The sequence below is a fragment of the Sapajus apella genome, unplaced genomic scaffold (assembly GCF_009761245.1).
Source record: "Sapajus apella isolate SASKATOON/1434 unplaced genomic scaffold, GSC_monkey_1.0 scaffold34, whole genome shotgun sequence".
NCBI lineage: Eukaryota > Metazoa > Chordata > Mammalia > Primates > Cebidae > Sapajus > Sapajus apella.
This window is the reverse complement of record NW_022436974.1, coordinates 18,355,013-18,382,521: the sequence shown is the minus strand read 5'-3', so window position 1 is coordinate 18,382,521 and position 27,509 is coordinate 18,355,013. Positions and strand designations below refer to the sequence as shown.

The 27,509-nt window shown below is 41.7% G+C and overlaps 1 protein-coding gene across 6 annotated transcripts in view; it reads right to left on the bottom strand.

The window, feature by feature from the left end:
- RAB30 (RAB30, member RAS oncogene family) overlaps positions 1-27,509 on the bottom strand; it is a 99,930-nt gene that overhangs the window by 17,863 nt on the left and 54,558 nt on the right. For 3 of the 6 annotated variants that reach the window (XM_032295882.1, XM_032295884.1, XM_032295883.1), the window contains exons 2-3: positions 6,069-6,169; positions 2,638-2,721 (exon numbers count right to left, since the gene is read on the bottom strand). In XM_032295882.1, the coding sequence (XP_032151773.1) occupies positions 2,638-2,721; positions 6,069-6,161 (177 nt within the window). In that variant the 5' untranslated portion in view covers positions 6,162-6,169. Of the gene's footprint in view, positions 1-2,637; positions 2,722-6,068; positions 7,244-27,509 lie in introns of those variants that run through there. The other 3 variants (XM_032295881.1, XM_032295886.1, XM_032295885.1) reach the window with 3 other exon arrangements.

The window sequence follows — 27,509 nt, the reverse complement described above, 5'->3', positions numbered from 1 at the left end:
CAATTCTCCTGCCTCAGCCTCCTGAGTAGCTGGGATTACAGGCACGCACCACCATGCCCAGCTAATTTTTTGTATTTTTAGTAGAGACGGGGTTTCACCATGTTGACCAGGATGGTCTCGATCTCTTGACCTCGTGATCCACCCGCCTCGGCCTCCCAAAGTGCTGGGATTACAGGCGTGAGCCACCGCGCCCGGCCAACTGTCACTTTTTATAGATAAAGTTCTAGAAGCCTGAAGAGGTACTGGAGACAGAAAGTGTGCTGTGAATACAAATATAAGTAAGACACAAACCTTGCTCTTGGGGAGCCTGTGGCCTTATGGTGGAGTCAGATGTTATAAAAAGATCAATTTTTGCAGAATGTAATAAGCACTAAGCACTTTAAAATAAGGTTTGCAGAAAGTAGAATAAATGGAATATCTATGCCTGGGAATTCAGGAAAAATAAGCCTATTCTTTAACAGCAGGGACTATTCCTTATTCACCCTTATTTATGGCCAGTGCCTGGAAGGTAGTAGGCACTAGTATTTCTGATAAAATAAATGAACTCTCACACACACACACACACACATACACACACACACACACGAATGGAAAACCAAAACATCTGGAAGTAAAATGCATGAAACAGTAGTTATCTTTACCCAACTTCTTGGGTAACTAACTCCGCTCCACTAGGATAACAGAACGCTACAAAAGACGCTTCCCCTCAATGCCTCCTGAGCACACTCTTCTTCCTGTCCCCACAGCCTAGCTCCTTCTCTCCACCACCCCCCACACACTATTTTTTTTCACTTTCTAGTTAGCATTTACATGGATTTCATACCCTGCTTTTATCTTCCAGCATTCCTGCTCCCCATTTACTGCTGTATTTGGTGTGGATGTCTCTGCAGTAGGAGCTATTTTAAGGAGTCAGGCCTGGAAGAGACACTGAGAGAGCTTCTGGCCCTGACTCAAGGGCCTCCTCCTGAACACTTCTCTGTGATGGCAAGTATCTAGAAAATGCTGAAGAGCATTATGGAGCTTCTCTGCTCTTCCCAAGGCACTCAAAGGAAGGAGAGTATGTACGTATGGGAGAAGGATGCAAATAAATGCACCTCAAACATAGGATGCTTAGGTTGGGAATCAAGGTAGAACTCTAAAATGCCAGTTTTCATTGTGTTGCTGATGTGCTATCCTTCCTTTGCTTCCCTCCCTGCCCCACCTTCCTTCCTTCCTTCCTTTTCTTTCCCCTTCCTCTCTCTCTCTCTCTCTCTCTCTCTCTCTCTCTCACACACACACACACAAACACACAGAGATAAAACTGCTCTATCACCCAGACTGGAGTGCAATGGCATGATCATGGCTCACTGCAGTCTTGCTCTGTCACCAGGCTGGCATGCAATGGCATAATCATAGCTCACTGCAGACTCAACTTCCCAAGCTCAAACAATGCTCTCACCTCAGCCTACCAAGTAGCTGGGACTACAGGTGCACGCCAACGTGCCCAGACAATTTTTTGTCTTTTGAAGAGATGGAGTCTCACTATGTCTCCAACTCCTGGCCTCCCAAAGTGTTGGGATTACAGGCGTGAGCCAGTGTACCCAGCATGGGGTATCACTTCTTGCTGTAAGGCTTAGCTCTGAAGAGTGCATGGTGGAATTTCAGTAACTCTGAACCACAGGTAGAGCACAGTGCCAAACACCCTCCTTCCAGGTGATTTAGTCTTGCTTCATATTTCTTTCCATCACCTCTCTCCTTTCCTTGCACCAGGTGATAGGCCTAGTGTGCCTTTCTTCCCCTCTTCTTTCATGGCAGGGGAGACCCCAGAAAGGCAGTGGGGTGTACTGGTTGGTGAAACGGGTTTATATCCTGACTGCCCACCTTCCTATACTTATCTATGTGTAGCCATTGATAAGTAAGTTCTTTAACCTCTCTGAAGCCAGTAAAACAAGGATAATACCACTTAGCTCACAGGTTTACAGTAAGGACTAAGATAAACATAACACATGTAAAAGCACCCAGCAGAGGCACTGACAGATCACAGGTACTCAGTAAACTTTCTTTCCTTTCTCCTGTTCGCGAACACACCACACTTCTTCCAGGTACCAAACCATCCAGAAGCCACAACGGCTGGAAGGGCAGGAAGCAGGGGGTAGACAGCATGTATCCTTTCCTGTATCCCTCATTTAGTGTCTTTCCTTTTCAGAGATAAGAAAATTTAAAAAAAAAAGAATATGATAAAAAACGGGATCATTTAAATAAGTGATTCATAATGAAATGACCCATAATGAAACGTAGAAATCCGGAGGCTCTTTCGTGGGGCTGCAGTTTAGAGGACGTAGCACCTGCTTACTGGGCCAGCTCAAGAGATCCAAAAAGAAATTTCTTTCTTGTCTTTATGTCACTTGTGGCATACAGGAGACAGGATAAACTTGCCTTAGCCATTCTCTGTCTTCTAATCTGTAAACACATCATCCAAAATTATTTCCTTCCCCCATAAAAAGACTAGAAGAACTGTTTGAAAATAAGCTATTATGGCTGAGTGCATTGTTTCAATGTGGGTTTCATTTAGGAGATTTAATAAATGCTACGAAAGCACTACTTTCCCTAACCTCTCACATGGCACATGACCACCTTAGTGAGTATTTAGCACCTTACCTTTACTTTTTCACCATTAATCTCCACTGTCTTAATCATAAAATCAACTCCAATTGTGGCTCCTTGACCTGGGGGGAAAAGACCCTGAAGAAGAAATAATAGAAAGAACAGCTAAGAAAATACTTTAATTAAATGAAAGTCTTTCTCCTCTTCCCCAGCACCACCCATCACCAGGTCGTTCCTTCAGCTGAGTTAACAGGGAGAAAAGATAACTCTGGCTCCTGTCAAGGGAGTCCTGTGCAACTTTGTATGTATATCTTGAGGGAAAGAGAAAGGAGGGAGAAAGTGGGAGAGGAAAATGCTGAAAGAAGAGATAGGGGGACAGGGAAAAGGAGAGAAAGACAGGTGAAGGAGAAAATTGAGAAAGGGCAGGTGAACGTGATTTTAAGAATGAAACAGAAAAATCGGACATGAGGATAAGAAGGGCATGCAACCACAGGGATGAGATTAGAATTGGAAGGTGGGGGCAAACAGATAGGTTCTTTCTGAGAGGTAAAATCAAGGATACTGAAAACTAGTTATCACTCTTGAGCATGGACAGCTGCAGGAGTGGAAAACAATACGAAAAAACAAGTAAGAACTCAGCATGAGAGGCAGGAATAAGTCAGTTTTGGGATACGTCTTTTTGGATCTCCTGAAGCTTCTGAATTTTCCTTTGCCTCAGGGTGATCACTGTTTTCCTCAGTGCAATGTACCATGCATATATAATTACACGGGACCAAAGCCAATGACACTGGGAAGATCATCTAAGAGAATTAAGTCATCAAGGAGACAGTGAGGTAGAAACAGCGCTAAACCAGGAGGCAGCAGCCTTAGGATCTCTTTGTAACCTCAGACAAACCACTTGCCCTCTCTGGGCCTCAAATTCAATGAGTTTGAGGCTGATGTAAGCCATTTTAAACCAAATAAACAAAATGCTTTACTTCAAACGGGAAACTTAACCAGAAAGATGGGATTTTAACAAAGTCACAAGTATAATTTATGCAATTTACTGTTACATAATTGTTTCCTACAAGCTTAGGGAGGGAGTTGGGGGTAGCAAGAAATTCTATCAAAAAAGAACTCTTCACCCAGTTTCTCCAGAAATTAAAGTAAAATGGACTTTATTAGTTCTGGCAACTACGACTCAGACACCTTTAATTAAGAGTTCTTTAATTAAAGTCTTAGCTTAAAAGATTGAACTTCAAACCAAAACAAAATGTTCTACTGCATGTCTGCAAAAGATGTAAACATACATTCATAACTTTACTTTCAAATATTGAATCAATTTTCTTCTGTTTTGGCTTGGCTCAGGTACAAAAGCCGCCAAGTTTCAAGTTTATACCTCCAGATGTTTTGCAGCTCAACAAATGCCAAAAAATTAAACAAATTCTTCCCTTCCCCAAACCCTTGTGCCTAAAAAACAGCCAATTCATTTTAACTGTTTGCTAAATAACAAAAACAAACATAATTCTGCCTCTGAAATGAGTTTATGGTGGAGATGAGGGGATAGGAGGGGTAAAATGTAGACACAAAAGACAAATAAGAAGGAAGAAAAATGTGCTTATTGGCAAAAATTACTATTGAAAATAGAGACATTTTCATATCTAATGACAGAGTTTGTACTTTTTTTTTTTGAGACGGAGTCTTGCTCTGTCGCCAGGCTGGAGTGCAGTGGCGCAATCTCTGCCCACTGCAACCTCCACCTCCTGGGTTCAAGCGATTCTTCCGCCTCAGCCTCCGAGTAGCTGGGACCACAGGCGTGTGCCACCACACCTGGCTAATTTTTGTATATTTTTAGTAGAGACGGGGTTTCACCATGTTGACCAGGATCGTCTCGATCTCTTGACCTCATGATCCACCCACCTCGGTCTCCTAAAGTGCTGGGATTACAGGCGTGAGCCACCGCACGTGGCCAAGTTTGTGCTTTTAAAGAGAATGGTCTCAGAAGTTAGAATGTATAGGAGACAGAAATTATCAGGCTGAAAATCTGGAATCCAGGTTCTAATCCTAGTCTTGCCACTCTATCTAATCTCACAATATGAAATCCTAAGCAAGGCATTTAGCCCCTCTAGATCTGAGCTTTTCATCTATAAAGCGAGACAGCTAGGTTGAATAATGGAGGTAGGTTGAATAATCTCTAAGTGACATTTTAATACTAAGACAAGGTCAAGGAAACTTTTGATAAGGAAACTGAAAACTTTGCTACAGCTCTGCCGTCTTATCCTTTTGTCAAAAGCAGAAAATATTACTAATGTTAGGTAGAAGTAAAACCCAGTTGGAGTTTCCAATATATCTCCAAGGCGGCTGACTGAGCCCAGATGCCTATTAGCTTGTTACTTTTGATTTCACGAAGCCAAGGCTTAGTAAGAAGCATGGGTTCTATTCTGTGTTCACGTACCAGGGAAAAACCCTGACGTTTCCAAAGTGACTGTGGGCCCTATAGCTGTTAGTTATTCAGTCTGCCTCTCTCGTTTTCCACAAAACCACAGACTGTCAAAGCTGGAAGGGGCCTTGGAGCTCACCCAGCCCCTAATGTGCAACAGGGAGTCCCAGGAAAGGGAAGTAACTTGCCCGGGCTCACAGAGCAAGCCAGGGCCAGAACCAGGATTAAAACCCATGTCTCAACTCCCAAGCCAATGCTCTCTCCACAGAGCCAGGCTATCCTATGCCTTAGATAGAGGAGCAAGTCCCAACTTGCTGAACAAGTACTTTATAAAAATTCAAGATACGTATGTAATGGTCCTAAAAAGGGTAACATTCATATTTTTCAGGGAAAAACATACAAAAAAGGTCAACTTTGGAATGATTTCTCAGTCATTTCTATATAAAAGCAGTATATATTCTCCACCAGTGATTCTGAAAAGGGAAGTCCGAAAGGGAACTTGTACTTTGATCTTATGATAAGAATTCAATCCAGAGGGACCACTCAATTCAGTTCAGATAATTCTTCACTATTCTCATTTCATTCCCACTGAAGAGATTTAGAAAATTGACCTATTTGGTTCTAAATGAAAATGATTCATTCAAGTTTCCTGGGAGGATGCAAGGGGGCACAGGCAGAGAGTTGGATTGGTTTAATCTGCAATATTTAGGTTCAGTTTGATGTCCAGATTCATTTGTTTCCACCTGGGGATTATTAACTAGTGACTTACTTTTATCTAATGATTTAGTTTTGATACTGTACACTGACAGCAAAACCACTTGCCTCTGTCGTTAAAGGAAGCAAGAAGAGGTATGGGAGGGTTGGTGGAGACCCCCAGGGCCATGCTCTCTTGAGGTGGTTTTAAAACCCCTTGTCTAGGCTAGAAAGCAGATGCAGCTTTCAAAGGGTGAATTAGGAACTCATGGCTAAGATGCTGGCATTGGGACTGGCCATCCATCTTGACGGATTCCCCCAGTCCCTCAGGCTAGACTGAGAAACCCAACCCCACGCTTCCTGGTTCCCTTACCTGAGTGAATCTTCGGACGAGGCACGTCTTCCCCACACCAGCGTTGCCAATTAAAACAATTTTGAACAGGAAATCATAATCTTCCATACTCATTTACACAGCTGGAAGGCAAACACAGGCAAAAGTGAGAGGGGTCCAGACAGACTCGCCCACAGAGCTCCAGCTGCACCAGCTTTGTCTCCTGAGGAACAGGTCTGACTCATTTAAAGAGCAATTTAAAGCTCCCCTCTGGTGACCCTGCCAGTGAGAAACAAAGGTGTTTGGTCACAGACGGACTTTATTCCTTCTCAGCTACCTCATGCCACAGAGACTAAATGACGCAGATGTCCTTTCACCTGGTAACCTTTATTCCTCCAAGCTGTCATGTCTCAGGTTCCTCCTGTGATAAATCTGTTTTCTTTTAGCATGAAAAGGAGATTACAAATCTATGTGCAGGCAAGCTGGGGTGCAAAGAAGCAAGGACAACAGCGAGCCCATCCAGAGCTTAAAGGAAGTTTATAGAGTATGACTCTGGGAAGACGTGCTAGTGACTAGGAGACTGAAGGAAGGAGAATGAAGAGGAAGTAACTATGAAGGGCCCTTTTAGTCTCCTGCTTCTGGAAGTCTTAGGGTCTTACCAATGGGATCATAGCCACCTTTCCCCTCTATCTCCTACACATCTCCTGCCAGCTATGCTGATGCTACAGGGCCTCCAAAAGTGCCTGTCTGTTCCCTCCTCTGGGCTTTGCTATGTGCCATTTCTTCTGCCTGGGATGCCTCCCCTTGCACCCCTTCTGAGTCTTGAAGTCTCTGATGGTCCAATGTCGGCATCTCTTTCTCTTTGAATCTTTCACTGATCTTTGCCAAATAAAGTCCAACACTTTCACCATTCTTCTATCCTAAAACTTTACTTGCTGTATACAATTGTTTGTTCAAATATCTGCCTCATCCTTAAGGGATAGGATTATGCCTTTCAGCTCTATTTCCTTGCCCCGAGACAGAGTTACACATTGTAAATGTCTATCCTATGGAAAGAAAAAAATTAATCGGCATGTTGCTTATGTGCAGGCTTTAGTTTTTCCAATTGTGCTAAAAAGACTATGACTAAAAGGGCATACTAAAAGAATGCCTTGTCTACTTCAGTGTCCTGCTATGAAGATTTTTAAAAACTTACAAAAGAACCTTATACAAAAATTACCCACATGTGGTGGCACATGCCTGTAATCCCAGCCACTCAGGAGGCTGAGGCACAAGAATTGCTTGAACCTAGGAGGCGGAGGTTGCAGTGAGCTGGGAGATCACACCACTGCACTCCAGCCTGGGTGACAGAGCAAGACTGATGCCCATAAAGCCCTATCCTGGTAAAAGCAGTTGTAATCTACGAGGTGCCTATTATAGTACTCTGCTATCACCATAAGAAATACAGAGAAGAGACAATGTCTGCCCTCAAGACCAACCTGAGAAAAGTTAAATAACACTTTGAGCCCACAGTGGAGCTCTTTTCCTAAGGTGTAGGCAGAACAGGCCCAGTAGACTCTGGAGAGAAGGGAAACCGGCAATTAGGGAGCGCACGAGGGGAAAGGGTGCTTGGAAGAGTAGAGAAGCCTCAGGGTCACTCCTACCAGCAGACTCAAATGCCTGCAGGCTTGCAGGGCAGAGAGGAGAGCCCAATCAGCGGAACATGTCAAGTAGCCAGGGGAGTAAATTCCCTGTGTGCAAAGATGATGTCTGTGTAAATTTCAATTAATCCTTGGAAAAATGACTGACCACCAAGCCAACATGTAGGTGGCAGTTCATGGGGTTCCATCCCAGTTCATTGGGACTGTGAAGGAAAAACATTTCTCTGTGTAAGAATCTGGGTCCATAAGCAGTGGTAGCACTATACCTGGCCCTTTATATATATTTCAATTTGTTTCTACAAGTATATAAGGTTTATACTTACTTACATATTATCTATTTTACAGGTTAGTGAACTGAGGTTAAAGGATATTAAGAGGGTGGCCTGAAATCATATAGCTAAGAGCCAGACTTCATGTTCCAAAGGCATATGGTATCATAACAAATGGAGCCAGAGAGACCGAGGTTCAAATCCTGGCTACACTGACCTTCTAAGCCTGTGTCTTTGGGCAAATGACAATTTTTCAAAGCCTTGGCTTCCCCATCACCAAAATGGGGCTAATAACACCTATACCACAGAATTGTGATGCTTGAAAGAAAGAATGGGAGCCCCTAAGGACAGCCCCTGGTTCTCTGTCACCCAAACTCCTTAAAATAATTCTCAAGTTTTCCATGATCTGGTTCCTGCTGTCACTGCCAGCTCTGTCTCCTGCCACTCTCCTCGCAATCCACAGTTGCTTAAACACCATGGGATTGCTTTTCTTCTCAGACCTTCACATATATTGTTCTGTCTGCACAGAACACAGAACACAACTGACCCTCACACCCTCCCCCACCACCCCAAGCCTCCTCTAGATCTCAACTTCAACATGACTTCCTCCAGTCTGCTCCTCTGACTACAAGAGGCCTGGGCTTCCCTGCTCTAGGCTCCCACAGTGCCCTCCTCCTCTCCTCTGTAAACTCATTATATTACCTGTAATTAATTATTCACATCTCACACCCCGGCCCCATCCCTCAGCACCTCAGCCCTACACACATGCACACTCATGAGGTCAATGAGGTGTCTGGTTCAGTCCAGATCATCACCCCTCCCCATCATCATCATCTCATTCTATATTATTCATTTAATTCTCAAAACGACTCTATGAGAGGGTTGCTATACTATGTGTATCGTAACTTGGTAGAGGGGGGTGCTGAGACACAAGAGAATTTAAATAAGCAGTCATAAGGTCCCATGGGTGATAACCAGTGGAGCTGAGATTCACACCCAGTTAACCTGGCTCCCTCATTCATGTCCTTGAACCACTACCCAAGTGCCTTTCACAATGCTGGCTCAGAGCAACAGCTCAAAAAAGATGGATGAATTACATGAAGGACAAGCACTTAACTAATGTGACTGCCCTTTACTTTTCCCCTCTGGCTTCAAATGCAAAACTCTACCACCCTGTAAGAGTTTAAATAATAATCAAAGTCGAACTCCTCATAAACACTCACAGACATGGTATGTCAAATAAATTCAATAAAGCTATTAGAAAGAAAAAGAATAAACTCACGGAAAGGCACAAGGACAGCAGGAAGACATAAGGCTCTGTGGACCACGGCTCCCTGCTTTCATAAGCCCATAGGAAACAGGAAACACAGGACTGGACTGCATTCTTTTTCTGTGCCTAGACTGTTTGACACATACTCGTTTCTACCTCTTTGCTGGAGGTCAAAAAACCAAAGCAGGAAATCCAGAAGAGAGTGACAAAAATAAATACTTTAGAAACAGGGCTCCTAAAAGAGGTTAACAGTGCCCAAATTATGCACCTTTAGAAAAAGAAGGTGAAAAAGAGGCTTTGTCATAGTGAACATTATTTCATGTGGTTACCACCTAGAGCAAGCCCCAGAATAAAAGTTAAGACACTAACTCTTTCTATAAGAAATTACTCTAATGCTGTTGAATGTTTTTGTTTGTTTCTTTGTTTCGTTTTCTTTTGAGACAAGATCTTGCTCTACTGCCCAGGTTGGAGCGCAGTGGCATGATTACAGATCAAGCAATCCTCCTGCGTCAGCCTCCCAAGTATCTCAGATTACAGTTGCAAGCCACTGTGCCCAGCTAATTTTTAAAATTTTTTTGTACAGACAAGGTCTCACTATGTTGCCCAGGCTTATCTTGAACTCCTGGCCTGAATCAATCCTTCTGCATCAGTCTTCCAAAGTGCTGAGATTACAGGTATGAGCCACTATGCCAAGACTTGTTGGATATTTTTTAAAAGGAACTCTGGGTAAAAATTGGTCTTTAATAATGCAGGCTGTCTAAGGCTAAAGCTGGATTGTAAACTCCAGGTTATCTGTTGTAATTACTGTTTTGCGTCTAATGGAACGAATGAAAAGATCACAAGATTATCTGCAAACTTCTACTCTTTAAAGAAGCCCTTCTATTTGGTCCATAAAATTACAGCCCAGGAATTACCAGTCCCCATGTGATGGGATAGCATTTCCTCCTGAATGGGGGAAACCCATTCAGAAGCATTTACAGCCAGCCCTAAATTAACAACAAAAGTCATACCTCATCTGGGGGGAAGATATGCCACAAGATATGCTACTGACCAAACACTGCTGCAGCATTTTATATTCTATTATTGTTAACAATGATAACAGCTGGCACTTATTCAGTGCTTGTTATGTCCTGGGTACTCTTCTACATGTACTCGCTCATTTAATCCTCATAATCCTATGATGTAAGTACTCTTATTATTATCCCTAACTTGCATAAGAGGAAGCTGATACAGAGATCTCATCCTAAAGTCACACAGCTAGTTAGTCTCAGGACCAGGATTCAAACCTAGATCCATCTGACCCCAAAGCCTAGGTCTTTCTGCAACAGGATGCTGATGCCCCCTGCCTTGTAATTGACATTGTCTCTCTGTCATGAGGGCTAGAGGCTCAGTTGAATGATCCCCAGGCCCCTTTGAACTGCAGTGTTCTAGAATCTCCCCGCTCTGAAAGCAATACACCCACACTGATGGGGCCACACACTGACTTCAGATTACACAAGCGCTGCTCCTCACCATGCCATCCAGCCCAGGACTCTTTCAGGACCTGAAGTCAGACTTTAGCTGCACGACTCTCACAATCCAGTCATCTTTCATCCCTGTAACTAAGTACCAGGCACAGGGAATATAAACAGAACACAGATGAGCAGGCAAAATTCCCAGTATCGTCATCACCACAATAGTTCTAAATAAATGGATATAGGGATAAGATTCAAACTGGAAAAAATCGATGAGCAAGATGAAAAAATGAATTTTAAAAAGATACAGGAGATGAAATCTAGTATGAAAAGCTGAAAAAGAAAAAAAAAATTCTAAGCAACATGAATTTGGCAACATTTAAGCCATTCTTTAAAAGTGGCCGTTATCCAGCCTGGAGGCTCATGCCTGTTACCCTAGCACTTTGGGAGGCTGAGGCAGGAGAATAATTTGAGCCCAGGAATTCAAGGTTGCAGTGAGCCATGATCACACCACTGTACCCCAGCCTGGGTAACAGAGTAGAACTCTGTCAATCAATCAATCAGTCAATCCATAAGTGGCTTTAAAAAAAACCTGTATTCACTGGTGCATTTTTCCTCTTCCTCTTTGGGACTCAATATAACGGATAAAGTCAGAGGTCAGATATTCTCCCCAACTTTCTGACACACCTCCAACCCCAGTCCCCTAAAATATTTTGGTGCCTTGTCCTTATTAAAAAACTGTGTGTCTCAGGCAGGTCCTTTTCGCTTTCAGGGCCTTGACTTGGTCTGTAAATGAAGGGACTGGGTAAACAGGCAACAAGGCCCCTCCCACCACAGCAAGTGGTTATTTTTTTTGTAACAAAGAGGCAGCATAGGCAATGAAGCCAAGAAGGGCAGGGTCTGTTAAAGAGCACTGTGTAAAGCTTCCTTATCCATAAAATAGGGGTGATATTAGAACCTATATCACTGAGTTGCCTGAGAGGCAAATAAGATAACATATGGAAAGGTACTCCTTTTAAAAATATGTAAATGATTTTTCCCACCAATCTGACAAAAGTCATATATACTGACTGCAGAAAATACAGGCAAGCAAAACAGAAAAGAAAACTATCATCTCTCCCTACCCAGACCTTCTCTTGGGATTAATTACAGTTAGCACTCTGGTATACATCATTCTAGTGTTTTTCTTTATATACACTCGTGTCTATGCGTACATTTTATTACAAATCTATTAATTTTAAAAACAAAAACAACATTATAGAATTATATAAATTTTTTCTACAGAATGATATTTTCCCAAAACCCAAAATCAGAACTTGTGGTCTGCAAATAGAACTGATTACCAGAAACTCTCAAAATTCATTCAACATTGCTCCTATGAGCCTAGATACTAAGTGAGAAGTGTAGAGGATAGCTTCAAGTAATATAACTTTGAGAAATACTAAATATTATCACCCAATCTTGGAGGTTTAAAATGTTCTGAAAATTCCCATAATGAAGACCAGCTAACTTCATTTAATCTAGGATTTGTCAAACATGATTTTAGTTGAGAATTCTTTTTTCATATAAAACAACTTTTAACTTGCAACTAGGGCTCCATGAAACATTAGCATGGTAAATACTACTATGTTTTACAGCATTTGAAATAAGAGCTTCCCAGGTAGGGTTGCCAGACGCAGTTTTGTTTTGTTTTTTTTAAATAAGAAATCCAGGTCATGTCACCCTGACCATGTCAAATTTCAGTTTCAGATGGTTAGATGGCAAGAAATACATTTTAATATAAATTTGTTCCAAATGTTGCATGAGACATTTAAAGCTTGTTGTTTATCTGAAATTCAAAATGAACTAGACATCCTATCTGAGTACTCAGGTCAGAGTAGAAATGGAGGCCCTAGGCATAATACCATGCTTCCCCAGAAGCTGTGGAGGGCAATGGGCAGGACGTTAGAAACAAGATATCCCTGATAAATCCAAAACAACCAAACAGAGGAATAAAAAAGGGTAAGTAAAATTTTAAGAAGGCATCATAGATCTGAGGTTCTTTAGAATCTGGGCCAGCTCTGGGAGGTGGGTTCAGACTGACACAGGATGCTCAGCAGGCAAGTCTCACCCTCTTCGATGATCCCAGAGCACTGTGGACCTTCCTCCAAGTATGTCCCCACATGTGCGTCTACCTCATGGAAGAAGCCACGCTCTACGTGTCTCTCACCCCTACCATCCATTTTTTTCTTTTTTCTTTTTAAAAAAACAGGGTTTCACCATGTTGGTCAGGCTGGTCTTGAACTCCCAACCTCAGGTGATCCGCCCGCCTTGGCCTCCAAAGTGCTTGAATTACAGGCCTGAGCCACCACGCCTGGCCACACCCCTACTATCCTTAAGAACAAGTACTGTACCTCAACAAGACACCTGTCTCGGCTTAACCCACTGCTGTGTTCAGTAAGTGTACACTGACTTGAAAGCCTTTGATCCATCTTTCACCCTAACAAGATTCTGTCCCTGGAACCTCATTATTGCTTAATCACTAGGAGGCAATTACTAACCATTACTATAATCAACTGCTCCAAGCTCACTTGCTTTACATCAGCTGCTAATTTCGTGTTATAGCAAGTTAATTATTCTCCTTGGCCACAAATGTCAAATATCCACCTGGGTTGTGGTTGCTCCCTATTCATCAGACCGTAAACTCCAGCATTTTTACGTGGCCCTTTATAGTTTACAAAATTCTTTCACAAACATTATCTAATCTGGACGTCTCAGCACCTCAAGAGAAAGCTCTAATCATTCATGCTGCCAGTGAGGAAACTGAGGGTTTAGGTGACAAAATGACGGACAAATTCTGACAGACTGGTGAGTCATAAGGTGGCCTCTATATCCTGACCACCTAGAATTTCTCCTCTGCCTAAAGACACGATGTGTTCCGAGGTTCCTGGCCATTTGGACCATGATTTGAACACACTGTGCTAGGAAATGCGCTAAAAAATATTTTCTACATATAATCTTATTTAATCTTTTCAGTAGCCCATCAAATGGGTATTAATATTATACAGATAAGAAAATTGAGGTTCAGAGAGATTAATTGGTTTAAAAATCAAACAGCTAATGAGTAAAAGTACCTGGATTCAAAACCCAGGTCTTCCTGGAAAAAAAAAAAAAGAAGTTAGAGTTCTGTCTCACTCCTTATATTAAAATAAATTCTTGATGATTTCAAAGTTTAGAGATAAAAAAATGAAGTCATAAAAGCACTAGAAGAAAACCATATATATATATATCTATATCTATCCCACTGTGTGTGTGTGTATAAAATACATATATATATATATAAAATCTTAAAGAAGGCTTTCTAAGAATTACTCAAAATCAAGACGATAAAATAAAAAGACTGACAAATTTGACTAAATGTTTCAAAAATTCTGTATGGCAAAACAATAAAAATGAAGAATTGACTAAATGTCTGCAATATATAGTAAGTTCTAATTGATTACATACATAAAAAGCTCCCACAAAATGAATAAGAAAAATTCAATAACCCACTAGAAAAAATAGGCTAAGGATGAACAGATAATTCACAAGAAAGGAATAAAAATGGCAGTTACTTTTTTTTTAAACTGATCAACCTTACCTTACTCATAAGAGTTAACTCAAACTATAATACATTTATAATTATAAATTATAATTTTAACTATATATAGTTAAAATTTTTCAATTTTAACTATATATAGTTAAAATGAAAAAATGAGGCCATTTTTCATCTCAGATTGGCCAAGTTCATTCTGTACTGGTGACAGTGAGGAGAAATGGGGCACTTATAAACTACTGGTGGGAGGTATATCAATGCAACCTCTATGGAGAGCATTATTGATTTAAAACTAAAAATGCTACTACAAACCCTCTGACCCAGCAATCGCACTTCAAGGAATCTATCACATTTATACTCACACCTGTGTACAAGGGGACATGTAGTAGGATATTTATTACAACAGTATTTGGGATAGCAATTACAAGAACAACCTAAAAGTCCATCAGCAGGAAAACTGTTATACAGATTAAGTAACCATACAGCAATGGACCACCACACAACCTGCTATGGATATCTGAAAGATGTATTAAGTGAAAGATGTAAGGCGAAGAATGCTGTGTTTATATCATGAAGAAAGGATAGGAGCACATGACTCTATATCTGTATATGCACAAGATATTTGTGTAATGATACAAAAGAAACTGGCAACAATAGTTGCCCCTGGGGAGGCTATAATATTTAGCTTTTTCTAGGAAAGAAAATAACCTGCAACTCTTAAATTACATTCTGCCCTTTTATTCAGTCTATATAGTAGTGCTTCAAAAGAAAGACAGTTTTCCCAAAACAGGAAGAGAGGCTCTGTTTAAAAAAAAAAAATCTATTTGGGGTATTATTTCAATCTTTCTGTTTGTCTGCCCATTTGCACCCCTTCATGCATCAGGGACCCCAGGAAGGAATGTCCCACCGAGACTCTGAAGTTGCTTTTCCAGTTCACTGTGTATAACATTGCTTTCTCTAAACCATGTCTCAGCATAGTGAGTTTCTACAAGGAGGATTCATTCTTTCAGACTTACTTCCCTCAAAACCAAGTATCCACAGTATGGCAACCAAAGCCAATGGCTCAAACAATAGCTTGCTTATGTCATGAATAAAAACAAAAATTCACATTCATACAGCTTAGAAATTACCCTCACTGCATTCTGACACAGAACCTTTCTGAGAAACCTGAAGGAGCTTACCTTTTTCTCCCCATTTTACAGAGATGAGATTTGAAACCAAGAGACAGTGCCTTGCCTCAGGCCAGAGCAACAGAGCCAGAAGAGCAAACACAGGCCCTCTGACTCCAAATCAGAGCTGCTGCCAGGACACATAAGATCTGCAAATATCAATCCCTACTGGGCAAGGCCACAGACATAACTGTCAGGGGTGGCTACATGAACACATGCCATGGATTAGGGGTGGAGTTAGCAGGAAAGAGCTCAGAAGCAGCCCTTGGAATACTTTTTAAGATATGCAAAAAGTAAAAATAAAAATGAAAAAATAAAGCAAGCCTGAGACCTTTACAATACTATTTTCAAAAATCAAGACAATCAAATATTTTCTTATTCTTTGCATATTATGTTTGATATTTTCCTAATTCCTAAAAATACAAAACAGATTTGGGATTCCAAACATGTAAGAAAGATGAGAATAATTCCACAAAGCAGCATTTTGTCAGCATTTAACCCAAGCAAACACATAAATTACCTTCTGGCGTTCTTTCTGCCATAGTGAGAAGGCTGGCCATGGGGAGCATCCCTGCACTAAGCACAGATTTGGTATTCCAGATAAGTGAGAGGAGAAGGGAGGGGCCCACAGCTTGAGACCCACTCAGTTAACTCCACAGGGCTAATTTGGTTTGTACCACAGCACCTGGGAGCAGGTGCTTGACAAAGAGCCTCAGATGTACCTGGAAATACTAGCGCTTTGTTTCCTGGGGGAAGAAAAAGGATACCCTTCCCACTCATCAACGCCTTTCCAAGTTGGACAACTTCTGTCTGCAAAACATGTTTGTGAAACTGCCCTTAAAAAGGCCCTTGCAGACCCAGGTTGCTGTTTCTGTCTTCCCTCTGTTGCACAAGCAGACAGGGCTCCCTCTGTTGTCCTCCTCCAACAATAAACAATACCACTGCAAAGAGCTCTGGGCTTTGCCCCACTGCCCTCCCCATTGTATTCTCTAAATCAGGGGTCTTGTCTAATCTTTGTTCTGCAGAAGCTTCCCTGCGCCTCCTTGGCTGGACCAGAAGAACTTTCCTATCAGCTCCTTCAGTCTCCTCCCCCAGATTGAACACACAATGCAGCCTGGCCAAGCAGCCAGAGGTCAGGGCCACAGCTCAGAACTGGGCTCAAGTCTTTCCCATGACGGTCCTCTCCAGGAGAGCAAGGGCCTACCAAGAACAGAGATGTCTTCTCCCGGTTGGAAGATGCCACACCAGGCTGGACCCCTCCTCAGCTGTTCAGATCCCCTCCTCACTGGAAGCAGGAGAAAAAGTGAGAGGGAAGCAAGTATCCTCATGCTCAGCGACCTGAACAGTTGAAGACAAAATAACAACTCTCCCAAATTTGTCTCCCAAGTTTGTGACAGGTCCTTAGTCAACCAGAAGAATGACTACTTGTCTAGAGCCCAGGTGCTTTACACACACCAGGCCATTATCACATCCTTGAATCAGCCCCATGGGGCAGAATTTCTTAGGCACTGTTACTGTCAATATGTTTTTACATCTATAGAGCACTTTTAGTTTGCTATTTCCAGTGCATTACCTTATCTGTATCACACCAAATTCCTATGTAGAAGATATGGTACAAATTTTCCCTCAACAGGACAGGGACACACACACGCACACACAGCATACCATAAGCTATCTGTCACCAAGGCCTGCTTGAATAGGCCCCTGCTTAACCGTTGTACCTACTGCACCAACATGACTCAGGGCCTCGTCAGCTCTCCCCCTCCCAGCCTACTGTGGACTTTTAACCAGGTTCCCTGTGGTCAGTCTACCAAATGTTTTCCCAAAAATGCCAACTAATTATCAGCCTGTAGAATGAAATTAAAATCCTTAGGTTGGTGGAACAAGGCTCTTTATAATCTGGCCCAAAGTCATCTCTCTCCAATTCCCATACACCTCAGACTCCATCACATACAATGAACTCTGAGTTCTTTAAACTTGGATTCAACAAGTATTTATTAAAGAAATGGCCAAGAATCGGGAATTTTATTTTTGAGATGGAGTGTCTCATCACCCAGGCTGGAGTGCAATGACAAGATCCCAGCTCATTGCAACCTCCGCCACCTGGATTCAACCAATTCTCCTGTCTCAGCCTCCCAAGTAGCTGGGATTGCAGGCACCCACCACCATACCCAGCTACTTTTTGTATTTTTAGTGGAGACTGGGTTTCACCATGTTGGCTAGGCTGGTCTCAAACTCCTGACCTCGGGTGATCTGCCCGCCTCGGCCTCCCAAATTGCTGAGATTATAGGCATGAGCCATCATGCCTGGCCAGAATTTGGAAAATTTTTAAGCCAAAATAAGTAGTCTCTTTCAAAGAGTTCTAGATTTCAAAATGTCTATGAAATCAAGAATTCTGTAACCATGCTTCAGGGTACAGTTTGAAGGCGGGATGGAAGATGTGGGTGTGTAAAATTTACCAATAGGTGGAACCTGTGGGAAATCCTGAAGAAAATATAAATTCTGGGATTTTAATCCCAGGAACAACATGCCCAGGGACCCCCTCACAAAAAAACAAAACAGAAAAACAAAAAACAAAAGACAACAGAGTTCCAAACTGATTTCAGGATAAACAGATAAATAAATGGCCACTAGTGTTAACCTAGTGAAAGCAGGAATGGCATCCAAACATTAACAGGTGAAGTAGAAAGAGGCACAACTTTCCTCAATAGCAACTTTTCAATACTCATCAAAAGACTTCACAAGGTGCACACTCTTCAACCCAGCAAGAGGAAAATTCTCCTTCGGGGAATTTTCCAACAGAATGCTTCCTAAACGTGCACATAGATTTATTTATTTACTGATTGTTACTTTTTGTAGAGATGTGGTCTCACTACGTTGCCCAGGCTGGTCTTGAACTCCTGGCCTCAAGTAAGCCTCCTGCCTTGCGCTTTCAAAGTGCGAAGATTACAGGTGCAAGCCACCATGCCTGGCCAAGATGACCCCCAAGATGGAGGGAGAAGTAAAACCTCTATACAACAACAATAGAGAAGGGCTAACAGAGAAGCCACATGACACAACATTATGAAATACATACTTGGACTAGATGTGGTGGCTTGTGCCCGTTATCTCAATGCTTTGGGAGGGCTAGAAGGAAGGATCACTTGAGGCCAGGAGTTTGAGACCAGCCTAGGCAATATAGCAAGAGCCAAGCTCTACAAGAAATTTAAAAATTAGCTGGGTATAGTGTCATGTGCCTGTACTCCTAGCTACTCAGGAGGCTGATATGGGAAGATTCTTTGTGCCCAGAAGCTAGGCATTACATCATCCCATTGCACTCCAACGTGGGTGACAGAGTGAAATCCTGTCTCTAAAAAACAAAACAAAAATAAGTAAATAAATACTTAGAAGGAAATGTATTTTTAAAATTGTTACCTCTGGGTGGTGAGATTATGAATAGCTTATTTCCTGTTTTTCACATTCACATCTTTTCTAAACTTTCTTCAATAAACATGACTTGATTACAATGTACATTATTAAAATATCTTAGGGGCTCAATAGTGGGGAGGGAAACATGGGACAGGAACACACATATGAAGCCAGTGACCATCCACATTCAATGGGCTCTTCCAGAAACCAGGGTCTTACTTGGCACATACCAAAAGCCACAAAAGAGTTCAAACCATTCATGCAGTTAGCTCACTGCTGAGACTTCACTTTAAGGAAATGACTGAATGAACCCCAAATGCTAAATGAACAAAAATACTCATTACTTCTTATCTAAATGAGTAAAGAACTGGAAACAATCAAAATGTCCAAAGGACAGTCCCGTATAGAACATCAACACCACGGAATGCAAGGCAGCCATTAGAAATGCCAATTATGAAAACTACGTAGAAAAATGAAATAATGTTGACAATAGGCTGTAAAATGAAAAGAACATACAAAGCTGCATTTGTCAGGACTATAGCTATGAAAAATACGCATGTATACGAACAAAGGCATTTCAAAAGTAAAAATATGTTGTATTAGAATTATGAGATTACGGAGAGCTCTTATTTTTGAAGTTTGTTCTTTTTTTTAAAAAAGTTGTTAACATTTTGCATGTATTACAGACACATTTTCAAAACTTTGGAAACACAGAAAAGAGAAAAATAAACTTGCCAATATGAACACAATCACTGTCAGCATTTTGATGTGTTTCTCCTAGTTTCTTTCTCCTATGTACTGGCTGGCTTGGTTTTGTTTTGATCATTGTTGTAATCACATCAACACTTATTTAAAGCAGTTACAAAATCATTTCAATTTGAGAAACCAGAGAACTTAATGTAAATCATGTACTATAACACAGTGGTGGCTATCAAGAGACCTCATATAATGTCAGTTTGTAAGTAAAAAACAGAATATTGTACCACTGTGACAAAATAGATGGACCAATCAAGGTTCCTAACACCTGCAGATGACTCTTAGGCCTATTTCAGTAGCTATAAGCCAAGAGCATGGAGAGTATTATGTATTAAAGCTGCAGTGTGTATAATGTAGTTGGAATTAGAAGGGCATTTACCAGACTGAAAACAAAAAGATACAATGATGTACAAAGTTTTCAGATCAGAAGAAAGTTGAAGGAAACTAATTTAATTGATCATTAGGTCCAGAATATTTAACTTTCTTTATATCTCTCATACCTGGCCTCCTGCCCTGTATAGAACATCAACACCATGGAGTACAAGACAGCCATTAGAAATGCCAACTATGAAAACTATGTAGAAAAATGAAATAACGTTGACAATAGGCCGTAAAATAGAAAGAATGCACAAAGCTGCATTTGTCACAGAAAAGAGAAAACACAATCACTGTCAGCATTTTGATATGTTTCTCCTAGTTTCTTTTTCCTATGTACTGACTGGTTTTGTTTTGATCATTGTAATCGCATCAACACTTCTTTAAAGCAGTCCCTGGTACCTGGGCAGCAGCTGCTGTGTTCTACTTATTTTCCCTGCCTTCTTCCCACCTCCTCACTTGCAGGCTGTCCCTCTTGCACTCTGCTGCCAAATGCGACGCAGAGCATCACAGGCCTAACAGGCATCCATATCACTATGGACTCTTGTTAGAGAGAAAAACAGGGGCAGGGAAAAACACTATCTAAGCAATGCACGGCCTTGGCCATGCACGAAATGAGGGGAGGTTGAGTCTGTTTTCACCACTGAGGGGCTCAGTTTCTGCAGGAGTGTGATGCTTTTGTGCTTTTCAAACAACAGGGTCCCTCAACACAAACTGATGATTCATCTATTATACACATGTCTTTCAAAGACTCTGCCCTCTGTTCTAAGGATAGAGGAAAAAGCTGCCATGTTGGGCTGTCTGAGATATGGTATGCCACCACTAGCAGAGCAAACCTTACTCAGAGGCAAGGAGAAATGGAACTTGGCATTTTTTGCTTTCAATGCTTTTAGAAATGAACCCTTGTACAAGATGCAATGCAACTCCACTGCAGTCTTTCCAAAGAACTAATCTAATCATATCATTCCCATACTTAAAACTCTTCCAGGGCTCTGGCTGCCCCCCAAAAGTTGTCTGTAAAAAGCAGTACAGTACCCTGGTTAAGAGGACAAACTTTGGGGCCACCATGCCTGAGTCTGAATCCTGTCTCTGCTCTTTATGAGTTGGGTGACCTTGGGCCAGTTCCTTGTCCTCGTGGTGCCTACATTTATTTATTTATTATTATTTTTAAGAACAAATTCAATACCTATCCTATGTTTATTTATTTATAAATAGGGATAATAACAGTACTTACCTCACAGAACTGTTGTACAGATTAAAGGAATTGATACAATGAAGTACAAAGAAGAGGGCCTGGCATATAGGAAGTGCTCAATAAATGTTAGGTGCTGCTACTGTTATTGGTATTGCTGGCGAAAGTTCAAATTCCCCAGTAGGGCATGCAGAGCCCTCCATGGCCCAGCACCTCACATCTTTCAGGCTTTGCTTCTCACGATCTCTGTTACTGTCACTACCACTATGATCACGCAGCGCTGCCAAGTTCCCAGAGCATGGGCCCTTAGACAGGTTCATCCCTTCATACCTTTACTCACAGGGCTTATCTCTCTTTGTTGGGTGGTAAACAACCACTTATCTCTCAAACTGTACCCCCATCCTCCATATGAATTAGTTACTCCCAACTTTGTGCCTCCTCTATGTTCTGCAGACTTTTTCCATAGGCATTTTTAAATTTTTTTTTTTTTTTTTTTTGAGACAGAGTCTTGCTCTATTGCCCAGGCTGGAGTGCAGTGGCGTGATCTTGGCTCACTGCAACCTCTGCCCTTGGGTTCAAGAAATTCTCCCGCCTCAGACTTCCTAGTAGCTGGGATTACAGGCATGTGCTACCACACCTGGCTAATTTTTGTATTTTAGTAAAGGCAGGAGTTCCGCCATGTTGACCAGGCTGGTCTCAAACTCCTGACCTCAAGTGATCTGCCTGCCTCAGCCTTGCAAAGTGCTGGGATTAGAGGTGTGAGCCACCATGCTCAGCCAGATACTTTATTATTCTTGTTGGTTTATGTATCCTGTTTCCTCCACTTAAGGACAGAGGTTTCTGCAAATTCCTATCTGTATTCTCATTGCCTGACATTTCGGTAGACTAAATATTAAGTAAATGCAAAATAAAAACTGATCAGTATACACAAAAGCTGAGAGTGCTTTTCAGAGAAACTAAAGACTAGGATGAGGAAATCAAAACCCAAAATACTTTGCTGTTAAGGAGAGTTAATTGGCAAAGATCATATAACCAAAGAGAAGAAAACTGTAATTTCCCAAGAGAAAGTTAAACCTTGTTACAACGCAGTGTCTCTGTGTGAGTTGGGGGAGTGCACACTTTGGAGTGCAGGTCAATGAAATATAAAATGGTGCAGGAGATCCAGACTGCAAGAAAGAAAGAGAACTAACCTTTGTTGAATGTCTACAATAAGCCAGATATTTACAAAACAATACAGTTTCTATAAACACAATGTGCTAAACACAGACCTATCCACTTTACCTGTATTATCAAATTAGATAATACTAGTCGTCAACAACTCTGAGACATTAAGTATTGGTCTCTCCATTTTACAGGTGAGAAAAACATTCAGTCACTTCATACATATGTACTACGCATGTACTATGTGCAAGTCACATATCCAGAAGCAGGGGATACCATGATGAGCAAGCATAAAAGGTCCCTCTCTCATACAGCATAAAAATAGAGCAATGAATGAATACATGGGAAAATAACTGTATACTTAAATAAACAAGAAAAGTATCAGACAGTGATAGGTGCTAGTAGAGAATTAAAATAGGAGGAAAAGATTGGATAGCTGTCACAGAAGTCATCTCTGAAGTGGATCTATTTAAAATGAGAATTGAATAAGAAAGAGCCAGATCAGGCTCAGTGGCTCACACCTGTAATCCCAGCACTTTGGGAGGCTGAGGCAGGAGGATCACTTGAGCCCAGGAGTTCAAGACCAGACTGGCCAACACAGTGATACCTCATCTCTACCAAAAATAAAGAAATTAGCTGGATGTGCTGGCACACATCTGTAGTCCTAACTACTCAGGAAGGTGAGGCAAAAGACTGCAGTCTTGACCTCCTTTTGTACCCAGGAGGTCAAGACTGCAGTGAGCTTTGATGGTGCTAGTGCACATCAACCAAGGCAACAAAGCAAGATGTCTTACCTCTTGAAAGGAAAGAAAGCAGGGAGAGAGGAAGGATGGAAAGTAGGGAGGGGAGGGGAGGAGAAGGGAGGAGAGGGGAGGGGAGGGGAGGGGAGGGAAGGGGAGAGGAAGGAAGGGAAAGGAAAGAAGGGGAAGGGAGGAAGGAAGGAAGAAGAAAGGAAGGAAGGAAGGAAGGAAGGAAGGAAGGAAGGAAGGAAGGAAGAAAAGAGGGGGGGAGGGAGGGGGGAGGGAGGGAGGAAGTAAGGAAGGAAGAGGAAGGAAGTAAGGGAGGGAGGGAGGGAGGAAGGGGTGAGTCAAGCACAAGAAGAATGGAAGAAATGCATTTCAGGCTTAGAGTTCGGCTAGTATGGGGCCCTATAGTGACAATGAGCTTGGCATGTTCAAGGAACTGAAAGAAGGGACACTGAGACTAAGTACATGGTAAACAAGAAGGGAACTGAGAGATTGCTATGGGACAGGTCACATAGTCCTTGGAAAGCCAGGGCAAGGAGTTGGGATTTCATTCTGAGTGCAATGTAGGGTCACCTGGAGGCTTTTAAGAAATGTGGCACAAACCAATTAACATTTAACAATTTTTTTTTAGTCTTTGTAATGGAGGGTATTATGGTGTGGATACCAGCAGAAACAAACTGACTAGTTAGGAGGTTACTACAAACAGTCTAGGTGAGAGATCACATGGCTTGGACCAGGGTGCTGGTAGTGGGGATGGAGAGAAGGATATAAATTTGGGAGCGTTTCTGAAAATAGAGAAGATAGAACTTGCTAAAGGATTGGAAGAGGATGGGAAAGAAACAAAGAAATCAAAAGCAATACCTAGATATTTGACTTGAGCACAAGGGGGGATAATGGCACCACTTTGTGAAGCTGGGAAGATTGGGAAAACAGTGAGATTGGAGTGGAGTTGAATCAAGAGTCCTCTTTTGGCCATGTTAAATTTGAAATGACTCTAAGACATGTATGTGGACATGAATCTGAAGTTCCAGAGAGAGAAGTCTGAGGCTAAAGATACAAACGTGAGGGTCACTAGCAAACTGATGTTATTTAAAGCCACTGAATTATAAGAGGATATCTATGGAGAGTGAATCAATAGAAAAGAGAGCCATTTCGGAACCTGGGCATATCACCATTTAGAGACGGAGGGAAGAAGGTGACTGAAGAAAGCCCAGAGAGGTAGGAAGAGAATCAAGAAGTAGAGTGTCGGCTGGGTACGGTGGCTCAAGCCTGTAATCCCAGCACTTTGGGAGGCCGAGGCGGATGGATCGTAAGGTCAAGAGATCGAGACCATCCTGGCCAACATGGTGAAACCCTGTCTCTACTAAAAATAAAAAAAAAATTAGCTGAGTGTGGTGGCGTGCATCCGTAGTCCCAGCTACCCGGGAGGCTGAGGCAGGAGAATTGCTTGAACCTAGGAGGTGGCTGCAGTGAGCCAAGATCATGCCACTGCACTCCAGCCTGGCACCTGGCGACACAGCAAGACTCTGTCTCAAAAAAAAAAAAAAAAAAAAAAGTAGAGTTTCAAGAAAAACGCTGATCAGTCTTGTCAAATGCTGCTAAGAGAATAAGTAAGATTAAAACAAATAAGTGGGCTGGGCATGGTAGCTCACGCCTGTAATCCCAGCATTTGGGAGGCTGAGGCAGGCAGATTCCTTGAGACCAGCAGTCTGAGACTAGCTTGGGCAACAAGGCAAAATCCTATCTCTACAAAAAACACAAAAATTAACTGGTCATGGTGGCGTGAGACTGTAGTCCAGCTACCGAGGAGGCTGAGACAGGAGGATCACTTGGGCCAGGGAGGCTGAGGATGCAGTGAGCTCTGGTCATGCCGCTGTACTCCAGCCTGGGCAATAGAGTGAGACTCTGTCTCAAAACAAAACAAAACAAAACAAAAACAAAGAAGTGGCCTTAGATTTGGCAACATGAAGGTCACTGGTTGACAGAGACAAGGACAGTCCTGGTGGAATGAGAGAAAGAGATTAGAATTGGGGGAGTGGAGGGGAAAGTAAGCCAAAACTATGGACAACTTATCAAAGTGCTCCTGAGAAAAGGGAAAGGGAAACTAGGAGATATTTACAGGGGGATATCATGTCAACAGATTTTTAAGTTTAAAAAAAATTTATTTTGCAATATTTAAGAGACAAATTTAAAAAGGTTTTGGAAATTTGGGAGGGTTGGCTTGTTTCCAGATAAGACATATTAGAGTCTTTTTCAGTGAATCATTTTCAGTGATGACATACATTTAATCATGGCAGAGAAAGGGGACCTAATTATAAATTACAGAAATCTGTAAGACTTAATCTTAAAAAGTTAAAAATATGCCCAAGGTTAACAAATACATTGGTAGGCAGAGAAGCAAGGACACTAATCCAGGTCTGTTTTGACTTGTAAGTGCATTCTCTTTCTACACAACTGACCATAAAATACACAGCAGCATTTGCAGAAGGTCCCAACTCCAGGCTCTGAAGATAATCAGAAGAGTTGGAAGCAATCTTCAGAGAACTTAGGAGAGCCAATGCAAACACACACCCCCTTCTCACTTCTGTGTAAGCAAGTTCTGTTCCTCATACAGACTTCTATTATTACATTTTCACTCAAATGTCACTTATGTTTGCACTTCTAGCTGGGGTCCTACTGACTGCAGGACCCTCAGTACTTGCCCTTTCATGTTCAGAGTGAGTTGGTGGGGAAGATGGGGACATAAAAAAAATCAGTGCAGTGTCAGTAGAAAAACTTAGCAGAAAAACTTTAGGGACTAAACTCTCCAGCGACTTAATAAGGTATAAAAGCTGGGCATGGTGGCTCACACCTGTAATCCCAGCACTTTGGGAGGCTGAGTTGGGCAGATCACTTGAGCCCAGGAGTGTGAGACCAGCCTGGGTAACATGGCAAGATCCCAACTCCACAAAAAATACAAAAATTAGCTGGGCATGGTTGGCACCTGCCTGTAGTCCCAGCTACTAAAGAGGCTGAGGTGGGAATACCATTTGAGCCTGGGAGGTAGAGGGTACAGTGAACTGTGCCAGCCAAGGCATTCCAGCCTGGGCAACAGGAGTGAGACCCTGTCTCAAAATAATGGTAATTAATAATAATGTAGCAAAGAGGTTTTTTAATGTTTTTATTTAAATAGTTTTTGGGGAGCAGGTGGTTTTTTTGTTTTTGTTTTTGTTTTTGGTTACCTGGCCAAGTTCTTTAGTGATAATTTCTGAGATTTTGGTGCACCCTTCACCCGGGCAGTGCACACTGCACCCAGTGTGTAGTCTTTTATATCTCACCCCCTCCCACCTTTTCCCCCAAGTCCCCAAAGTCCATTATTCTTATGCCTTGGCATCCTCATAGCTTAGCTCCCACTTATAAGGGAGAACATAACGATATTTGGTTTTTCATTCCTGAGATATTTCACCTAGAATAATGATCTCCAAATCCATCCAGGATATTGCAAATGCCATAATTTCATTCCTTTTTATGACTTAGTAGTCTATCATAGTGTATATATACCACATTTTCTTAATCCACTCATTGGTGGATGGACATTTAAGCTGGTTCCATGTTTTTACAATTGTGAATTGTGCTGCTATAAACAAGTGTGTATAAGTGTCTTTTTCATAAAGTGACTTCTTTTCTTCTGGGTAGATACCCAGTAGTGGGATTGCTGAATCAAATGGTAGTTCTACTTTTAGTTCTTTAAGGAATCTCCGTACTGTTTTCCACAATGGTCGTACTAGTTTACCTTCCCACCAGCAATATAAAAGTGTTTCCTTTTCAGCCAGGTGTTGTGGTTCACACCTGTAATCCTAGCACTTTGGGAGGCCAAGGCAGGTGGATCACAAGATCAGGAAATTGAGACCACCCTGACCAACATGGTGAAACCCTGTCTCCACTAAAAATACAAAAATTACCTGGGCATAGTACCACGCACCTGTAGTCTCAGCTATTCCAGAGGCTAAGGCAGGAGAATCACTTAGTGAGAGAACAAGATTCCATCTCAAAAAAAATAAAGTGTTTTCTTTTTACCACATCCATATCAACATCTATTATTCTTTAATTTTTATATTATAACCATTCTTGCAGGAATAAGGTGGTATCTCACTGTGGTTCGAATATGCATTTCACCTGATAATTAGTAATGTTGAGTATTTTTTCGTATGTTTGTTGACCATTTGTTTATCTTCTTTTTGAGAATTGTCTATTCGTGTCCTTCAATCACTTTTTAATGAGATTATTTGTTTTTTTCTTGCTGATTTGTTTGAGTTCCTTGTAGATTCTGGATATTAGTCCTTTGTCAGATGCATAGCTTGTGAATATTTTCTCCTACTCTGTGGGTTCTTTGTTTACTCTGCTGATTATTTCTTTTGCTGTGCAGAAGCTTTTTAGTTTAATTAGGTCCCATCTATTTATTTTTGTTCTTGTTGCATTTACTTTTGGGT